At 44.9% G+C, this 19668-nt stretch overlaps 1 protein-coding gene across 1 annotated transcript in view; it reads left to right on the plus strand.

Annotated features, from left to right (window-relative positions):
- Positions 1–19668, plus strand: part of Mphosph9 (M-phase phosphoprotein 9) — a 54386-nt gene that overhangs the window by 24857 nt on the left and 9861 nt on the right. The window contains 9 exon segments of the mRNA XM_036171737.1: positions 513–600; positions 2150–2344; positions 2346–2366; positions 3204–3251; positions 4131–4195; positions 6791–6892; positions 15439–15573; positions 16930–17105; positions 19046–19192. Coding sequence (XP_036027630.1) covers positions 513–600; positions 2150–2344; positions 2346–2366; positions 3204–3251; positions 4131–4195; positions 6791–6892; positions 15439–15573; positions 16930–17105; positions 19046–19192 — 977 coding nt within the window.

Consider the following 19668-nt stretch of genomic DNA (forward strand, 5'->3'; position numbering starts at 1 on the left):
TTGGGAGGCAGAGGCAGGCAGATCCGGATCTCTGTGAGTTCAAGGCCAGCCTAGTCTACAGAGTGAGTTCCAGAACAAAACCAAAAGAAAAAACATTCCTCTTCTTTAGGGTCTAGTAATCTTCATCGTCCACAAATGCTGTTTGAGTTTCTGCTGAGGGATGCAGTTCCGCCCACCTTTTCCTGTCACTTGTAGGAATATATCAGTTTCTGTTCAAATCTTCATGTTTCCATTTTTTTTCTTTGGCGCTGATAATTGAAGTCAAGGTCCTATGCTGTTACAAACTCCTTCCTCTTGGTATTTCCTAGGGCTCTTTCTAGATCATTGTTTTATTCGGTTATCTTTAGATACTAGACTATCTGAGACACACTTGTACAAAAGCAGCATCCTGGGCCTTAGCTAATATCGGTGGATTCGCTTATATTCCATGTCAGCAAAACTCTTAGGTTTGTTTAATGCTCCTAAGAGAAATGATTTTGTTTTCTCACTGATTCTAAATCTGCTTTTCTTAGATGTGGCCAGTTGGATAGTGCATTGAAGGAAGCTACTAGTCACGTGCGAACACTTGAGAATAAGAAAGATTTGCTAGAAATAGAAGTGGTAAGTACTTGTTTTCTGGGGCTGGTTCTCGTGTCATAATGTCTAAAAGGTGTGCATCACCACAGTTTTTAATTTTATTTACTGGATGTATTCATAGGAGTGCAGAAGCTTTTTTAAAAGAGCTTGTAGCTCCAGTCATTCTAGAACGCACTATGTAGACCAGACTGGCCTCGAACTCACAGCACAGAGGTCCACCTGCCTTTGCCTCCCAAGTGTTAGGATCAAAGGCATGCGCCACTACCCCTGGCTTAAACTTTTATACTTTTATGTTATTGTTTTCTCTTCATGTATTATAAGTTTAACCCTCCCACCCCCCACCCCCCAGACAGGGTTTCTCTGTGTAGCCCTGGGTGTCCTGGAACTAGCTTTGTAGACCAGGCTGGCCTCGAACTCACAGAGATCTACCTGCCTCTGCCTCCTGAGTGCTGGTATTAAAGACGTGTACCACCACCACCCAGCAATAAGTTTTATTCTTTTTTTTTTTTTTTAAGTAGGTTTTGCTTCTTTTTTTTTTTTAAACTAGATTTATTATGTTACAGTTCTCTCTTTTTTTTTTTTTTGACATTTATTTATTTATTACATATATAGTGTTCTGCCTGCATCCATGCAGGCCAGAAGAGGGCACCAGATTTCATTACAGAAGGTTGTAAACCATCATGTGGTTGCTGGGAATTGAACTCAGGACCTCTGGAAGAACAACCAGTGCCCTTAACCTCTTAGCCATCTCTCCAGCCCAAGTTTTATTCTTTATATATTACCTTATAAGCAAAATTTTGTTGGAAAATACCTGTTTTGTTCTGTGCATTGACTCTGCTTTATTGCCGAGCCCCCTTCTGGGTGGAATTCAGGTTCTCACCAACCTGGGCCAGTGTCTAGTAGCTCAGTCACCCAGTCCTTTGTTGGCTTCGTCTAAATGGTAAACTCCATCACAAACTTACAGATTAGTATCTTGTTAACCTTACTTTCTGATGCTTTGTTTAGAGATGGGGCCTCGCTGTGTTCTAGCTCAGGGTGGTCTTGGACTTGTGAGCATAAGCAGTCTTTACAGTTCAGCCTTCCAAATCAGTTAGACTGCAGGCAAGAAGCATTGTTTCCAGCTTTAATCTTTAATTTTGGCATCCTGTGGCCTGGCACCTATATGGTATTCTAGAAATCACCATTGAATGAATGTTAACATGTGAGATACATTTTTAATTTTGTGTTTTCATAGAATAGATGAAGTCCCAGCCCCCAACATATTAAAGTTGTGCAGTATATTCTAGTCACAGTTTCAGAATTCCTCTGATGTTTGTAGTTATTTTTTCTTAATTAGGTTGATCCACAGACAGTATTGTCTATGCAAGTCCTAGTATCATTGCACCCCTGTATACTTGTTTTCTGTCTCTACCTTTGGATAATCTCATGGAGTAGTGCCATTAGAGTCACAACAGAATGTCAAAGTAGTGTATTTCCGTTTGTCTGCTTTGTTTTTATTCTCATGTCCATAATTATTAGCTAACACCACGGCACTGGTTTCACTTGGAATGCTCTCTCTGTCTTCACTGTGTAGAGGGACTTGAGAGAGCGCGTCAGTGCGGCCAGCAGTGCCTCCAAAATTCTGCAGGAACGGATCGAGGAAATGAGAGCAAGCAATAAAGAAAAGGATCACACCATCATGCGGCTCAAGTGTCGGCTGCAGGATCTGGAAGAAGCGTTTGAGAATGCTTACAAACTCTCAGATGACAAGGAAGCGAGGCTGAAACAAGGAAAAGAAAATGTTTCAGGATGTGAGTGCCCTCCCCAGGAGCCTGGCACTGGGGCTGCCTTCCGAGTTCCGCTGTCAAAAGCAGCCTGAGGGAGGAAGGGTTGATTTTGGCTTCCAGCTTCAGAGGGCTGGACCATCATGATGGGGATGCCATGGCTGCAGTAGGGAACCTGGCGCAGGCGTAGGAGGCCGCGTGGTCACTGGCATGTTTTTGTTATTTTAAGAACCATTTCCATACTTTCGGCCATAGCAGTGTGTTCTGTGTTTATCTTGGGCCTTTCTGGGACTCTCACTGTGTAGGTCTGACTGGCCTCAAATTTGCCATACTTCTGCCGAAGCCCCTGATCACGGTGATTACAGGGTGTACCGCCATATATATTTTCAAATAATACGAGGGCTTTTGGCATTGTATTTTATGCTATAGAATAAATGTAGGAAAGTAAATATGAATTTTATGTAATAAAATTTTTAAAAACAAGCTGGGCAGTGGTGGTGCACACCTTTAATCCCAGCACTTGGGAGGCAGAGCCAGGAGGATCTCTGTGAGTTCAAGGCCAGCCTGGTCTACAGAGTGAGTTCCAGGAAAGGTGAAAAGCTACACAGAGAAACCCTGTCTCAAAAAACCAAAAAAAAAAAAAAAAAAAAATTAAAAAAATTAAAAATAGTACAAATACATTTTACTATTCTATTGAAGACTTGTATTGCTATTGTTCTGTTTTGCTTTTAAAGTTGTTCATACTTAAAAAACCTTCAAGCATTTTATTGGCAAGTGTCCCATTCCTTTTTCCAGAACCACTGGTTTTGTGTCGGCCTTTTGTCCTGACATTTACAGTTTGTTACAACTCTGTTTTCTTTGCAGCTCTTGGGAGAGTACGAATCCCTGGGGAAAGAGCATGGGCGTGTAAAGGTAAATTGGGGGACAGACGGACGAGGAGTTCTGACCTGGGTTTTCTGTAAAGACAAAAGGCCTGATCCTCTCCCCATCCCTCCATCTGGAGCTGTTTGAACCAGTCCATGTATTTCCCCTTCCTGCCCTGATATCTTTATTTTCAAATGTCTGCCCTGCCTAACTGACACCTCTGTGAGCTCCACTAATCTACCAGACACTATTGAATGGCTGGTGCATTTGATGTGAGTTGAGATGAAACTAGGCGGAATAATTTAAGTAATGCATAGGTTTGGATGACCAGCTACTCCCAGTACACATAAAGATAGCATTTTCAAAGCATTACTTTTTAATAGAGTAGTAGGAGTTTGTCCATCATGTCTGAAATCATAGCTGAAGCATTGTTTGCAATTATACATCTGAACTTAGCGAAACCCCCTCAGTAAGGAAGCTGTAAGTGGTTCCAGCCAGTCTGTTGCATGCAGTAGAGGATTTGGGGTTTGTAAGGTGAGTGGAAAGGCCTGTGTAGCTACAGCTAAGCCAGAGTTCAGAAGTAAACCACACAGTGTCTGAAATATCACTGAAGTTTTTGTTGTGCCTTGCTGCTAAGCCTTCAGTCACGTTTGTAGCTAAAATAGATCCATCTTAATGTGGGGTTGCTTCTAGTTAAGCAGGCAGTGGGGCTGCATCTGGCAGAGTCCCGAGTATAGGCCAGTGTTAATGATGTTGCTTCTCCCTTGAGTTGCCTGGATTGGTTCCATGCTGATGCCATCCTTGCCGAGTTCATGGTAATTAGCAGCTGGCTGTATAGCCTTACATTAGCTTTATATTACACATTTTAAAGTAAAAGTTTCCAGCTGCATGCTTGTCTTCAGTTATGTAAATTCTTTCTCCCCTTAGGATACATTAAACACAACTGAGAACAAACTGCTTGACGCACACACTCAGATTTCTGATTTGAAAAGGTAAGTGTCCTACTAATAGTACATGCTGCTAATTGTCCTTTGTGTCGTATTGACAGCGAGGGTAATAAACTCTCTCCTGAGGCTGTTTAAAATAGGGAAGTAGTTTTATCCTAATCCTTGGACATATGTAACCAGAGGCAGAGGTTTTTATCCCATACACCTGATTATACCTGGCAGTCACTTCCCAAATTACCACTCAGAGGCTTATATTAATTATAAATGCTTGCCTGGTGGCTCAGGCTTATTACTAGTGAACTCTTACATTTAAATTCACCCATATTTCTTATCTATGCTTTGCCACCTGGTTTGTGGCTTATTAACTCATTTTCTACATGTCTTGCCTCAGCACTGCCCTTCCTCTCCATCCTCAGTTTGATTGTACCGCCTAACCTATCTTGTCTTACTGTTGACCAAAACTGCTTTATTATCAACCAATGAAAGCAACACACATTCACAGCATACAGAAGGACATCCTACAGCAGGCATAGAAATACATTTTAGCTCAGGAGATTCTTTTTTTTTAAATTTATTTATTATATAGGCAAAGGGTACCAGATCTCATTACAGATGGTTGTGAGCCACCATGTGGGTGCTGGGAATTGAACTCGGGACCTCTGGAAGAGTAGCCAATGCTCTCAACCTCTGAGCCATCTCTCCAGCCCAAGGAGATTAAGTGATCAGAAATATTATTGGTGGTTGAGCCTTAGGTGCATGCATTTCTCCAGACATTATGCTTTGTGTTTTTTTGTCATAATGAGAAGTCTGAATGGTAATTACTAGAAGCACTGAGTTATTTTTGTGCTTCAAAAGAAAGTGAAATTCTCACTATGTTTGCAGTAATGTACTTCCTTAAAGACCTGGCTTGGATCAAGTGTAGTGGCACATGTCTTTAATCCCAGCACTTGGGAGGCAGAGGCAGGTGGATCTCTGTGAGTTCAAGACCAGCCTGGTCTGCAGAGTGAGTTCCAGGACAGGCTCCAAAGCTACACTGAGAAACCCTGTCTGGAAAAACCAAAAAACAAACAACAACAACAACAACAACAACAAAAGACTTGGCTTGTTAGTGATCTGCCTTGCTTACCTAGGTAGCACCAATCATAAATGATCCACATTGCAGATGATTATAATTATCTGAATTAGGGCTGGAGAGATGGCTCAGTGGTGAGGGCACACTCCGCTCTCCCAGAGCACTGGAGTTCATTCCCAGCACCCGTGTCAAGTGCTTCTTCCCTTCGCCTCTCTGTACCTGCACCCATGAGCACATGCTTACACACAGACATGTACATGTACACACTATTAAAACTAAATCATTAAAAACAGGAATGTCTAACTTGGTTTCCATGCATATCTTTTTTTTTTTTTTTGGTATGTGAAGCTGATGATCAAACCCAGGGCCTTGCGCTTGCTAGGCAAACGCTCTGCCACTGAGCTAAATCCCCAACCCCTCATGCATATCTTTAATAGTGTTTGGATCATATAATATCGCAAGTTTAGAAATTTACTGCAATCTGAAGGATTTACACAGAGAAGAACAGCAAAGTGTCTAGATTGGCCACCTGCCTGATCCATTCACTCCTTACCACATTGGAGGGATTACCTGTCATGTTAGAGCCGTTCTTTCTCAAGCTGGGTGGCAGTCCTTTTCCTCTGAGCTGTCTCGCTGGCCCCCATACACAAAGTTTCAAAGAAAGGATAGGGGGCAGATGAGCACTTAAGCACAAGCCTGATGCCTTGAGTTTGATCCCCAGATCCCACAAGGTGGCAGGAGAGAACTGACTCCCGAGAGTTGGTTTCTGACTTCCATGTACCCACAGTGGCTGGCTTACACACATACACACACACACACACACACACACACTCTCACACACTCACACACACACTCACACATACACTAATTGAAATGAATGAATCAAATGAATATATTAAAGGAGAAGGAAGGCCAGGCTAATTGGAAACAGTTGGCTGGGGTCCTTACCTTCTGGTGAGAGAATCAAAGGGGGGCTTTTATTCTGAACATGGCACAAATGAGATGAACTGCCACCTCATCACTGGGGGACAGTTGTTGGGAGTAGTTTAGCTTTTACCTCTTAAGAATTAGGATGCTATTTTTAAATTTAATTTCTGCCCTGCACGCTTCATAGACGCCTGCTCATTCGTTTTTCTTTCGTTATAGTCTAGGAAGTGCTGCTTTGCTAAGGCCAGTGTACTTGCTGCCCCACTGATTTCCTGTTCTTTTCCCTGTGCCTTTTCTTTTAGCTTCTCAAAGTTTAGTGGTGCCACTTTACTATGAAGGAAGTTTCTGTTTTGTTTTGTTTGTTTATTTGTTTGTTTGAGACAGGTTTTCTCTGTGTAGCCCTGGCTGTCCTGGATCTCGCTTTGTAGACCAGGCTGTCCTCGAACTCACAGAGATCCGCCTGCCTCTGCCTCCCCAGTGCTGGGATTAAAGGCGTGCGCCACCACCGCCTTAGAAGGAAGTTTCTGAACAGCAGGGTATCGTTGCCTTCCTAAAGAGGGATGATTAAGTAGCATCTGGCAGTTGAGCTGTGTTTTCAGCCTGCATCAGTGTGTTTCATGTGCCTCACTGCTTTTGACCAGGATGATCTCCAAACTGGAAGCTCAGGTGAAGCAAGTGGAGCATGAGAACATGCTGAGTCTTCGTCACAGCGCTAAAGCTCCCACGAGGCCATCGCAGGCCACGTAAGTGACTCACAGAGTGTCCTTGCACCGAGAAGTAGTGCATGCCTCCAGTGAGGCCCTCTGCTAATTAGAAGCCAGGACTAAATAGCCTTAGGGTCTTAGATGTGCATTAAAGTCATTCACATCCCTAGGAAGAAGCAATTTTGAGGCTAAGAAAAGCAGAGTCAGGTGGGCGTTGTGTTCTTGATGCTGTCTGTCCCCAGCACTCTCTGAGTGACCATAAGAACATCCGTACTTTTTAAAGACCCGTTTCCATGTAAGTATCTGCTAGAAAAGCTTTATTCCCATGGTTTTTAATTATGTGTCTGTGCGGGTATGTGCACTTGAGTTCAGAGGCAGGTGACAGATCCCTGGAGCTGGAGTTCCTGGAAGCTGTGAGCCACCTGACAGGGGTCCTCTCTCTGCAAGAGCAGTGAGCCCTCTTAACCTCTGAACCATCTCTCCAGCCCTAAGCAATTTTTAATGAAGTTATATATGAGATTGCTCCATTTCTATGTCTTTTCAAGTGTTTCTTCCTCATATTCACCATCATTCTCCTGCTTGGAGATTTGGCTTTCCACTCGAGGATCTTTTGTGTCCTTTGTTCCTCTGCTGAGGTAAATGCCCATGTGGACAATTGTGCCCTAACCCTTTCTCCAGTGTCGCTCTCCAGTGTGAATGACAGCCAGGCTTGGTGGCGCCCGCCTTTAATCTCAGCATTTAGAGACAGAAGCAGCCTGATCTCTATGAGTTTGAGGCCATCCTGGTCGACATAGCAAGTTTCATGCCAGCCAGCGCTGCATAGAGAGACCTTGTCTCAGAAAAAGAAAAGGAAACAAAACCTCGAGTGTGGGAAGCAGCCTTGATTTGTTTGATGGTTCCTGCTTCAGTCAGAACTGCAGAGGGTGGAACTTGGTTCTGGCACTGCTGTGCCAGTGACGGCTGCCGAGGGTGCACACACAGTTCATTGCCTGGAGGAACAAGGACACTGGACTCGAGCGTTTTAGAGCCGTAGTCCAAAACCCCACACGCTTTTCTGTTGATGGGAAGACCTTTGAGGATGGATCTGGATTAAGCTGTGGTTTTCTGTTTTAGATCTTTCAGAATTAGCTTTGCTGTAATCTTTTCGGTTTTGGGACAGCCTTACTATATGTAGCCCTGGTTGGCCCTACACTCACTTTGTAGCTCAGGCTGGCCTCATGCTTGCAGTGGTTCTCTTCCCTCTGCCTCCAAATGCTAAGATTACAAGAATATGCTGTCTGGTACAGTGTTACCTGTATGACACTTTTACAGAGAAGGGTTTTAACTATCACAATTTGTTTTTTGTTTTTTGGTTTTTTTTTTTTTGGTTTTTTGATATGGTTTCTTTGTGTAGCTTTGTGCCTTTCCTGGAACTCTCTTTGGAGACCACAGAGTTCTGCCTGCCTCTGCCTCCCGAGTGCTGGGATTAAAGGCATGCGCCACCACCTCCCAGCTCTCACAATTCATTTTTAATTATGATTTTTGTATCAAGTATATTAATAAGTAGATCATTATTTCATAATGATGTCTGTCAAAAAAATTAAGTTGTGATTCTAACCTTTCTAAGCTGTAATTGTCAAAACACTTTCTAGATCTTTGTTGAGTAATTATAATAGAAGATAATGGATTCTTGTATTTAAAAGAAGAGTTAGGTCCTGGAGAGATGATGTAGTAATTAAGGGCACTCATGACTCCAGAGAACCTAAGTTCTTCTCAACATCCACGTTGGCAACAAACAATTGCTTGTAACTCCGGCTTTGGGGGATAGGACACCCACTTCTGAACTCTGGGAACTGCACTTGTGTACACAAGCCCATACAATCACACAGATACCTATAATTAAAAAATAAAAAACAAAATGTTTTTTAAAATCTTTCTTAAAAAGTAAAGAAATATTAGGGCCTGTGATATGTCTCAGCAGATAAAGACAGTTGCCACAAAGTGTGATGTCCTGAGCTTGAACCCACATAGTGGAAGGAAAGCCCCTACTCCTAAAAGTTGTCTTCTGACCTTCTGACCTCCACATGTGAAGCATGACAGACATGTGTACCCACCCCCACAATAAAAACATTGAAGAAATCTTAAAAGAGAAAAGCTAGCCAGATGTGGTGGTGTATGCCCTTGCAAGCCCAGCTCCTGGGAGGTGGATAAGGAGAAGGTAGCAGTCCAGGGTCATCCTTGGCTACATAGTCTGATTGATACCAAGTCTGGGCTATGGAAGACCTTGTCTGAAACAAATAAAAACACAAACCAAAGCAAACAGAAGGAACCCAAGGTAAAACTGAGTGTCTGAGAAGAAGCAAAAGGAAAGGCATCAGGTTGAGGGGTGGGGCGTCCTTCTGTGGGTCGGGAATGCAAGGTGCCAGGATTGTGAGAGCATTGCTCGTTCATATTGTTACAAGCAGGAGGTGGGGTGTGTGTGACATTCAAAAGCCTACTCCAGTGACCTCTTCCCACCAGCTAGGCCTCTTACCCTTAGGCTTCCATAATCTCCCAGACAGTACCAGTGTCTCAGGAACGGCTGTCAAAGCACGTGAGACTGCAGGGGATGTTGACAGTTACATCATGATACATGGTCCGGACAGTCGCCACAGGAAGTTATCCAGGTGGAATTGTGAAATTGTGGATTGATCGTGCATGGCTTCCCAAGCCATAGTCAGGCATTTGGATTTTACCCTTGAGAATCCTCTCAAAGATTTTCTTTTATTTTAGACTTTTAGGGACAGGGTCTGTCTGTGTAGCCTTGGCTATCCTAGAACTTGCTATGTAGATCAGGCTGGCCTCAACCTGGTCCTCCTGCTTCTTTATCCTGAGTGCTAGAATTAAAGGCATGTGCCATTGTGTCTGGCAAAGATTTTAAAGATCTATTTGTGTGTATGTGTGTGTGTGTGTGTGTGTGTGTGTGTGTGTGTTGTGTCCATTTGCCATTGGACATGGAGGCTAGAGGATAACTTCCTGGAGTCAGTTCTCTGCTTCTACCTTCACATGGATTCCAGGGCTCAGGCCTAGGCCATTAGTCTTTTGAGGTAAATACCTTATGCATCAAGCTGTCTCCCTGGCCCCTGAAGATTTTTGTATAAGAACATGGCATCTGACTTTCGCCTTTGTACATCTCTTTCTGTTTCATTAAAGAGATGAAACAGGAAAGCATGGAAACAATGACATGAGTTAGGCCATGTTAGTGTGAGGAGAGTGGGTTTCTGGGTATCTGGTATCTGTAAGAATGAGGCCAAGGAGGTAGCTCGGTGTACAAAGGTGCTTGTCACCAGGTGTCACCTCCTCATGGTGGAAGAACAGAGCCAGCTTCCAAAAGTTGCCCTTTCACTTCGACACACATGCTGTGGCACGTCTGTGCACACACAAAAGAAATAAATGTAACAAGACTTTTTTAATTATAATAAAAAGAGTTTGGGGGTTAGGGATTTAGCTCAGTGGTAGAGTGCTTGCCTAGCAAGCGCAAGGCCTGGGATTCGATTCTCAGCTCCACAAAAAAAACGGGAGGCGGGGGGAGTTTGAAAGGTTACGGAGGTGGAATCCACAGAGCATTGTTGTGTCTTGGCTGGTGAGGCAAGAGATGGAGAACACCAAAAGCTGCCATGTGTTGAACTGAGGAAGAGATCAGAGTGCCTGGCGTGGGAATTTTTGCTTGGGATTCACACGGACTTGAAGCAGAAGTCAAGTGAGCACTTGTAAACTTAGGCTTGGAGATCGAAACTCCTAGGTTGGAATTACAATGTTGGAGCCAATTATTTGTGAGCGGTGCTTACAGAATTGAAGGAATTGAATGTCAGTGGGTGTGGGCACAGGAGAGAGCTCTCCGGAACCCTACTTCTGGGTTGGGTAGAGGAGGTTGGTGAAGGAGCCTGCGAAACAGCTTCTAGAAGTCATGAGGGAGACTGAAGCAGCCACAGTCAGTGAGTGCTGCTGAGACATCGGCAGGCGAGGACTGGAAAGGGCGCTTGGGTCTGCAAGCTGGAGGCTGCTTTGACTCAGTAGAGTGTGGGTGGTGGGGGAAGTGTCTGAGGGTATTGAAGACAGCCTACACAGCCGGCAGCTGGAAATGCATATATTGTGATGTGCTTACTCAGGGTGGCCATGTGGGAAAGGAAAGACTTGGCAGGCAGTAGCCTTTAGGCCAAAGCCAAGCTACGCCATCATTTTTGTGATGTGTATGTCTGAGGAATTTTAAATGTTTGGGTAGGGCTGGGGCCTGTGTGGCTCAGTTGGTAAAGCCCTTGCTTTACAAATTCAAGGGCCTGAGATCAAGCCCCAGAGCTCACATGAAGATGCTAGGTGTGGGGCTGGAGAGATGGCTCAGCAGTTAAGAGCACTGGCTGCTCTTCTGCTCTTCCCGAGAACCTGGACTTGATTTCAGCACCCACATGATGGCTTACAACTGTTGTAGGGGAGCTGACACCCTTTTCTTGTCTCCAGGGGCACCAGGTATGCATGTGGTGCACAAACATACATGTGGGCAGAGCACTCATGCATAGAAACTAATAATAGATTTTAAAAATGTCAGATGGGATAGTGTGTCTTTTAATCCTGGGAAGTTGGAGATAGGAGGTTGCCTGGTACTCACTGGCCATCAGTCTAGCCTAATGGGTGAATTCTATGCAATGACAGGCCCTGTCTCAAAGGAGGGGGACAGCCTTTTTGAGGATGACATCTGAGGTTGTCCTTTGGCATCCATGTGAACACACACACATGCATAAGAAATATTTGGGGCTGGATGTGGTGATGTACGCCTTTAATTCCAGTATTCAGAAAGCAGAGACTGCCAGATCTCTGAGTTCAAGGCCAGCCTGATCTGTATTGTGAGTCGAAGCTAGCCAGCTATATTTTAGCTTTAGCTAAAGGGCTGTATTTTGATGTTGATTTAAGGAAGAAAAAAACCAAAGCAAATTGATTCATTTACATGTCATACTCCTACTTTTGCTTGATAAGGAAGTCGAGTAGCTGGTGATGAATATTGTTTGTCCTGTAAAACCTGAAATAATACTTTTTTTATTCTTTTGCCTTTTGTAGAAAAAGGTATTACAAATGTCTCCTCTGGACTATCATTTGTATTAATTTTAAGAGTATAATGTAGGGTTGGGGATTTAGCTCAGTGGTAGAGCGCTTGCCTAGCAAGCGCAAGGCCCTGAGTTCGATCCTCAGCTCAAAAAGAAGAGTATAATATAGAACAATACAAAACTGGTTGAAGGAGAAATAGAATACTTCTTTTTCTTTCCAAAGTGCTGGTGCCTGGGGCTGGCGAGATGGCTCAGTGGGTGAAGGCCCTTGCCGCCAAGCCTGAAATGAGTTCGAACCTTGGACCCACGTGGTGGAAGTAGAAAACCGACTCATGAAAGTTGTTCTCTGAGCTTCACAAGTGCTCATGGCACGTGCATACCCCTCCTCCCAATACATACGTGAATAAAGTAAATTTCTGAAAAAGAAAACCCACAGCGTTTATTTGGGAAAAATAGTTTACTAGGGTCTTTTATGTCAAAAGATCATTCCACATTATAAGATGTGTTCTTTTAAGTCTATACCAAGTTAAGCTGATGTGCTTTCCAGGTAAGCTGTAACTGTTTCTCTTGTTATTAGTAACCTGAAAATATTACAACATAATCGTTAAAGGGCTGGTGAGGAGACCCAGGGCCTGGAAAATGCTTGATAAACAGTGTTACTAATGAGCTACATCTTTCTGATCCCCAATAGGAAATAACTAATACCAGCTTCAGCATCTACAATAGTTCTGAGTATCTCTTGGGATCTTAGAAAAGCAATCAAAGTCTTAAAATTGTGTGTGGAAATGCTAAGTATGAGCTGAGAATAATGGCTTCTGTGAGCAGGGGACCTTAGGGCTGACGAGGCTCAGCAGGGCTTTAATTGTATTTGTAGTGAAAGTCTGAGGGTGTAGAACAGAAAGTGAAGACCATGCCTGGTATCAGTACATTGAGCATTACCTGTGTACAGTCAATCCATGCTTGACATCTTTAAAAGAAATTTGTATATTTTTAATTTGTGTGTGCGTGAATATGCATTTGCCACTGCTTCTGTGTGGAGGTCAGGGTTCCACCATATGGTGCTGGGGACAGACTCAGGGTTGGTGGCAAGCTCTCTTACCTACTGAGCCATCTCACTGGCTGTGTGTGTGAGAGAGAGGTTTTTATTTTAATGAACAGGAGAAATAAAGGATAAGTATTCAGAATACAGAGTTCTATCACCACTCAGTAGTAAAGAGAGGATTTCCTCTACAGAAAAATGGTAAAGGGATGTGAAGCTGCAAGACAAGGAAAACAGCCAATAGTAATGCAAAGATGCTCGTTGTCCTGAGAAATCGGGAAACTGCCAGTTAAAATAATAGAATGTGCCATTCCCGTCATCAGACAGGCCAGACTTAATTTGTTCCAGAGTCTGGCAAAGGTGAAGAAAAGAACCCCGACACCAGGACGACCGGAGGTGATGGGTGCTCCCCACGTTTCATGCTTGCGGTTTTAGAAATGTGGGTCACTTCTTCCACAGGTTACTTGTAGCATTGTTGAAACAGCATCTACCACCAGGAGACAAAATCAGACTGGAGAAGTGACTGACAGCTCTGCACGCAAACATGAATAAATCATCAACATACTGTTGCAGAGAAGACGTATTGAAGGGTGTGGATAGCATGCCCTTGTTTAACAAACGCAACTATACATATGTATACAATGTTGTGTCTCACAATTAAAAACAAATATGGCCAAGATCTAAGCATCTGTTAAAACCGAGAGAGTAGGTAGGTGGGCGCTTGTGGTATTCTCTGTAATTTTCTAAGAATGTTGGAAGTGTTTCTTAACTGAAGAATTGAGGGAAAGGGCCTGGGGTGCTGCTGTAGTAGAGAGCCTGTGTAGCAGTGCCCGAGGCCTGGGGCAGGGCCCGGCTCTCAAGAGAGGGAGGTGTTCTAGCCGGTTAGGTATGAACGGAGTAGAGAGGAAGGCGGGACTTTCGCTTAGGGTTTGCTTTCTCTCTGAAGTTGGATCTGAGGTTTTCCACTGACTGAAGCCACCATGAAGGGCCGTTACAGAAGCAGAGCTTGCTGGTCAAGGGGAGGGCATGTCCACTGAAGATGGGGTGCAGGGTAGCAGTTAGGTGACTTCTCCAGCAAAGCTCAGCCATGGGAGTGTGGACAGGAAGTAAGGTCGCTGTTGTTAGTCAAGCTGGGGGTTTCGGTGCTGGTCAGATGTGAGAGTTGGAGTCAGGGCTATGAGTAGTTAAGGTTGGTGGCCTCACATGCCAGAGTGGACAGAGGAACTAGTGAAGCTAGGATCGATTGGTAAATGGGGGTCATGGGCTTGCTGGCTGGTTGCTGGGATGGTGCTTGGCAGCAATAGGAACAGAGAGGTGGGAGAGGTATTGGGGTGTGAGTTTCCTTAGAGCTGTGACCTCTGATTATGACAGGCTGGCCATATCCTTTGAGGTAGATGACTGAGGAGACCGAGTCTTTGGGTGTAGAGGTCAAGAACAGCTCTTGAAGTTGCCTAGTGTGGTGGTGGCAGCAGGGCTGGAGATGAGATTGGTTTGTGTTGGTTAATTTTGTTGTCTGGGAATCAAGAACCTCAACCGAAAAAACTACCTCCATAAGATTGTCCTCTAAGCACGACTGTAGGGCATTTTCTGATTGACATTCCTATGGGAGGGCCCAGCCTACTGTGGGCAGTGCCCTCTCTGGGCAGGTGGATGTGGGTGTTTCAGAAAGCTGGCTGAATTTGAGCCTGGAGAGTATGCCAGGAAGCATCTTCCTCCGTGATCTCTGCTTCATTTCCCACCGCCAGGTCACTGCTAGAGTTCTTACCCTGACTAAGTAGAATGGACTTACCAGACTGGCCTGGAACTCAGAGACCTGGCTCCTCTGCCTCCTGAATGCTGGAGTTGAAGGCACAGGCTACCACACCCTGCACTGGTTCCGAGTCTAGTATAGGGCAGGCTTCCACTAGACGTTAACCTTGGCAAGCTGGATTTTTAATTATTATCATTCACATTTATTTATTTATTGTTTAAGTAGGTGATGTGAACCTTGCAGAAGCTAGGTTTTAAAAAAATATCAGGCCAGGTGGTGGTGGTGCATGCCTCTATAAAATTCCAGTACTTGGGAGGCAAAGGCAGGCAGATCTCTGTGAGTTCCAGGACAGTGAGAAACCTTTAAAATAAAATTCATTTTTTAAAGACAGGTTGTCCATATGTGGTTTCTAAGTCACTGGGCAAATATTTAAGTCAAACTTGGAAATGGGTTGTTCTGACATAAACGTTCTAAGTTGAAGTGCAAGAGGCTGGAGAGATGGCTCTGTGGTTAAGAGCACTGCTTGTTCCTCCAGAAGACCCAGGTTCAATTCCCAGCACCTATATGGTGGCTCATCGTTATCTGTAATTCCACTCCTAGGGCATCTGATGCCCCCTTCTGGCTTTGTTGAGTACCACACATACACGGACAAAGCAGTCACCCATGTTTTATAGACACAAATTTTCTTTAAATTGAAGTGTGCAGACTTTGTGATGCCATGGAATGCTTCTTATCTCTACAGCACACTAGCAACCTCAGATGTGAGTAGGAGGAAGTGGCTGATTCCAGGAGCAGAGTACTCCATTTTTACTGGGCAGCCTCTGGACACCGGGGACAGGAAGATAGATAACCAGCTGGAGGAAACCTGTGTTCCTGGGTGAGATAACTGCTGAGGTCGGTTGAGGAGCGCTTTCATAGAGACGCAGCTCCTCCTCTAGAGGAACTAGTCACAAGTTGGGCTGAGAAGAGGGTGGGAAGGTCAAGAAACAGTTTTTGTTTTGGGTTTTCTGCCTTCTCCTTGAAGTTGGACCTGAGGATTTTCTTGATTGTGAAAGCCATCATTGGGAGTGGGTTACTGGACGAGAGTGGACAGGGTGTGAATCAACTGTCTTTCGGAAGTGGGGGTATCCACTCAAGCTAGTGTTGATGAGGAGATGCAGCTAGGTGACTCTTCCCACAAAGCTCAGCTGTGAGTGTGGACAGGATGCCGCGATCAAACTCGTGATCCTTCACTTTTTACCCTTTGTGCTGGGATTCTAGGCAGGTGCTGTTACATCCAGCTCCTTAATTTTTTTGCTGTCTTAACTTGGAGCCTGGTTTATAAGTAGATCCGGCAGTGGCTCCACCTCCCCAGCCTGAGAGGCTGATGCTTTTAGGATGTTTTACCTTCATAGGCTCTGCAGTGCCTCTCTGCCTGTGCTCAGGGGCACAGTGCAAACTTGTTAGGACGGTAGGATAATCCTCTCACTTTCGGCATAGCCTGAGCAAGCTCAGTCATGTACTCTGGGTACCATACAGATAGGAAACTTATGCATATGCTAGCTAGGATGTCTAAAGGATTAAGAAGCACTGACTTCCTATGTGCAGGCTGAGTTAAGTATTTGCATTATAGCATACATATGGAGACTAGTTGTCAACTCTCCAGTTTTTCCCCTGACTGTCCTAGTAAACTTAGCATGGTTTGCTAATAACAAATTAACATAGACTCAAGACTTAGATACATTTATGGATTTTTCCAGTTCAAGTGCCAACATGGCAGAGGTCTTGGAGAGAACCCTCTTCCTGGCTGTGTTTCACATGGCCTGCTCTTTTTTGTTGTTTTGTTTTTCGAGTCAGAGTTTCTCTGTGTAGTTTTGGTGCCTGCCCTGGATCTTGCTCTGTAGACCAGGCTGGCCTCGAACTCAGAGAGATCCTCCTGGCTCTGCCTCCCGAGGGCTGGGATTAAAAGGCATGTGCCACCACCTCCCGGCCTTGCCTTCTCTTGATGTGCACCAGATAGAGTGCTCTTCACTTTCTCTCTTGTTTTATATATATTCTTTTCTTTTTTTTGAAGCAGGTCTTGCTCTGTGTCCCATTGCGGGCTCCTCTCTCACGACCTGTCTAATCTTCATTTTTTTTAAAGGCCCCAACTCTAAGTACTCCAGCTAAGGGTAGGCTGTTATCTGTATGTTATGGGACAGGGGGTATGCAGACGTTCAGCCCACAGCAGTTACAATTGCAGCTACTGTTTTAGATACCACTCTCCTCCAGAAAAGGACCCTTCACTTGGACGGTCACCCGCAAGCTTATTGATTAAAAAGCAGCGGGACACTCCAGACACACCAGTCATGAAAGCGTTAAAGGAACTTGATGAAGAAAGAATGTTTAAGAATTGGGGGACACAGACAGAGAAAGAGGATACCTCAAGTAGTAAGTACTTTTTTTAATTTTAAGATGTATTGATTTTCTTTTACATCTATGAGTGTTTTGCCTGCATGTAGGAGTGTGCACCCCATGTGAACCTGGTGCTCGTGAAGGAGCTGGGGTTATGGTGTTTGTGAGCTGCTGTGTGGGTGCTGAGAGCTAATCCAGGCGCTCTGCAAGAGCGGTCAGTCCTCTTAACTGACGAGCCATCCTTCCAACCCCTAAGTATTTTACGCCTTGTTCGATGTTGAAAGAAAGAGGCGTCCACCCTTTTCTTTAATTGTTGTTCATTTATTCGTTTTGTTTTTTGACACAGAGTTTCTCTGTGTAGCTCGAGCTGTCCTGGAACTCACTCTGTAGACCAGGCTGGCCTTGGACTCACAGAGATCCACCTGCCTCTGCCACCCGAGTGCTGGGTTAAAGGCGTGCGCCACCACTGCCTGGCCCCTTTTCCTTAATTTATGTTATAGTCTTTAAAATTTCAGCCAGGCTTAGAAGTGCATGTCTTTAATCCCAGCACTTTGAAGACAGAGGCAGGAGGTTGAAGCTAGCCTGATCTACATAGTGTGTTCTATGCCTGTCAGAGCTCCATAGTAAGAACCTGCCTCAAAAACTAAAATAAGATAAAATTCTCAGATAGTGAAATGAAGTCCTGCTATGATACTGCTCCAGCCCCGTTTCATAGATAACTGACCCTTAATCCTAATTAATCTTGGTCCTGGTGTAGCATGCATCTTTCATTCGAAGCCAACTGCATATCGTGTTCTGATTATTTAGAGGGCCTGTACTGAGGTGGCTCAGGGGCTAACTGCACTTATTCTTGCAGAGGACCTGGCTTCAGTTCCCAGCGTCTACATGGTAGCTTACAACTGTCTGTTAACTCAGTCCCAGAGGACCTCATGCCTCTAGCCTCTGTAGGCACCTGCAGTCATGTGCACGTACCCCTATACAGACATACACACCTACACAGAACTAAACATCATAAAGAAAAAGGGTCTGTATGAGCTGGGCCGTGCAGGCGTATAATCCGTATAACCCAACTTCCACGTGCTAAGGTGGGGGAGTGAAATCACAGGCTGCCTGGGCTACGGAGTGAGTTTGTCTACATCTCTGTCTGTCTTGCACATGTTGGAAAACTGTGGCAGTCATTTGCTATTTGTAAAATGAGGAGTAAGATGGGCGTGGGATACATGTCTATTGTCCCAGCACTCAGAGGCCGAAGCAACAGAATCCAGATGGTCCAAAAACATAGAAAAACAAAGTTTTCCCCTATCTTTTTTCTTTTTCCTGGTTACCGAGCATCTATAGAAAGGAAGAAGAATATCTTTCAAGGTGTGCTTTCCCCCAAGTCTAGATACTTCTCTCTGTCTCCGCCCTCCATTCCTATCTCTCCACCCAACATCTCTTTCTCTTTGCCCTCCATCCTCTCTTTTTGAGACAAGATCTCACATAGCCCAGGCTAGCCTGGAACTCACTATGTTGGCTGAGGGTGACCTTGATGTCTGGTCTCCTGCCTCCACTCCCCAGTGCCAGGCTGACAGGTGTTCACCACTGTGCCTTGCTCCATTGCTCTTTCTACTTCCTGCCATGCTTGCTTCTCAGACCTGCCAGGCACACCCTCAGATCTGTGGTGCTGCATCCCACAGCAGCGTCTCCTAGTAAATAAATTAGTAACCTGCTTCCTAAAAATAAACCCTGTGTGAGCACTCACCTTGAATGCCAGTTGCAACAGGAAACCAGGGCACATTCATTATAAACTCCCTTCCAAGCATTTTTTTTATCATCATAATGCGGTACATTTGGAGTTCGTTATTGCAGCCTAGATAGAAGAAGTGTTTTGAGCAGAGCATGCTCTCAGTGGAAGGCCTTGTGCAGTGACAGCTGTGATAAAGCAGATGGTGGAGACCAGGTCTGCCTTGTTTTTTGTGTGTGTTTCTCTGATGCAGAATTAGTGAATCCTCGGCAAACTGAACCTTCAGTCAATACAGGCCGTTCCCCAGAGAAAGGTGCCCAGCAGAGACCAAAGAGACAGAGTTCAGCTTCACAAAGATCATCGTCTCTCCCACCCTCCATTCGGAAAGCCAGCACTCCAAGTAAGATATGAGCCTTGGGCTGGGGAGAGGGGCTCTTCCCACGTGCTTTTCCGGTTTCAGTGTGCTCTCGTCCCCAACAGAGGATGCTGAGCCTGGGCTCCCTGAGAACACCAGAGAATGGAATTGTCTGAGTGCTCAGATATGACAAACAGGAGCTAAGAAACCTCATTTTATGCCAATCTTGTGGTGCAGGTCTGTCATCCCAGCTACCTGGGAGGCTAAAGATCAAGGTTCAAGGCCTGCCTGAGCTACTGTGTGAGTTCAAGGCTAGCCTGCAACTTAGCAATACTCTGCCTTAAAATCAAAAGTGAAAAGGGTTGGGGTGTAGCTCAGTGGTGGAGTCCTGGGGGGTATAGCTCAGTGGTAGGTCCCTGGGGGGGTGTAGCTCAGTGGTGGGGCCCTGGGGGTGTAGTTTAGTGATAGAGTGGGGGGGTAGCTCAGTGGGGGGGCCCTGACAGGGGGGTGGGTGGGGTGGG

This window comes from Onychomys torridus, chromosome 22, assembly GCF_903995425.1.
Source record: "Onychomys torridus chromosome 22, mOncTor1.1, whole genome shotgun sequence".
Taxonomy (NCBI): domain Eukaryota; kingdom Metazoa; phylum Chordata; class Mammalia; order Rodentia; family Cricetidae; genus Onychomys; species Onychomys torridus.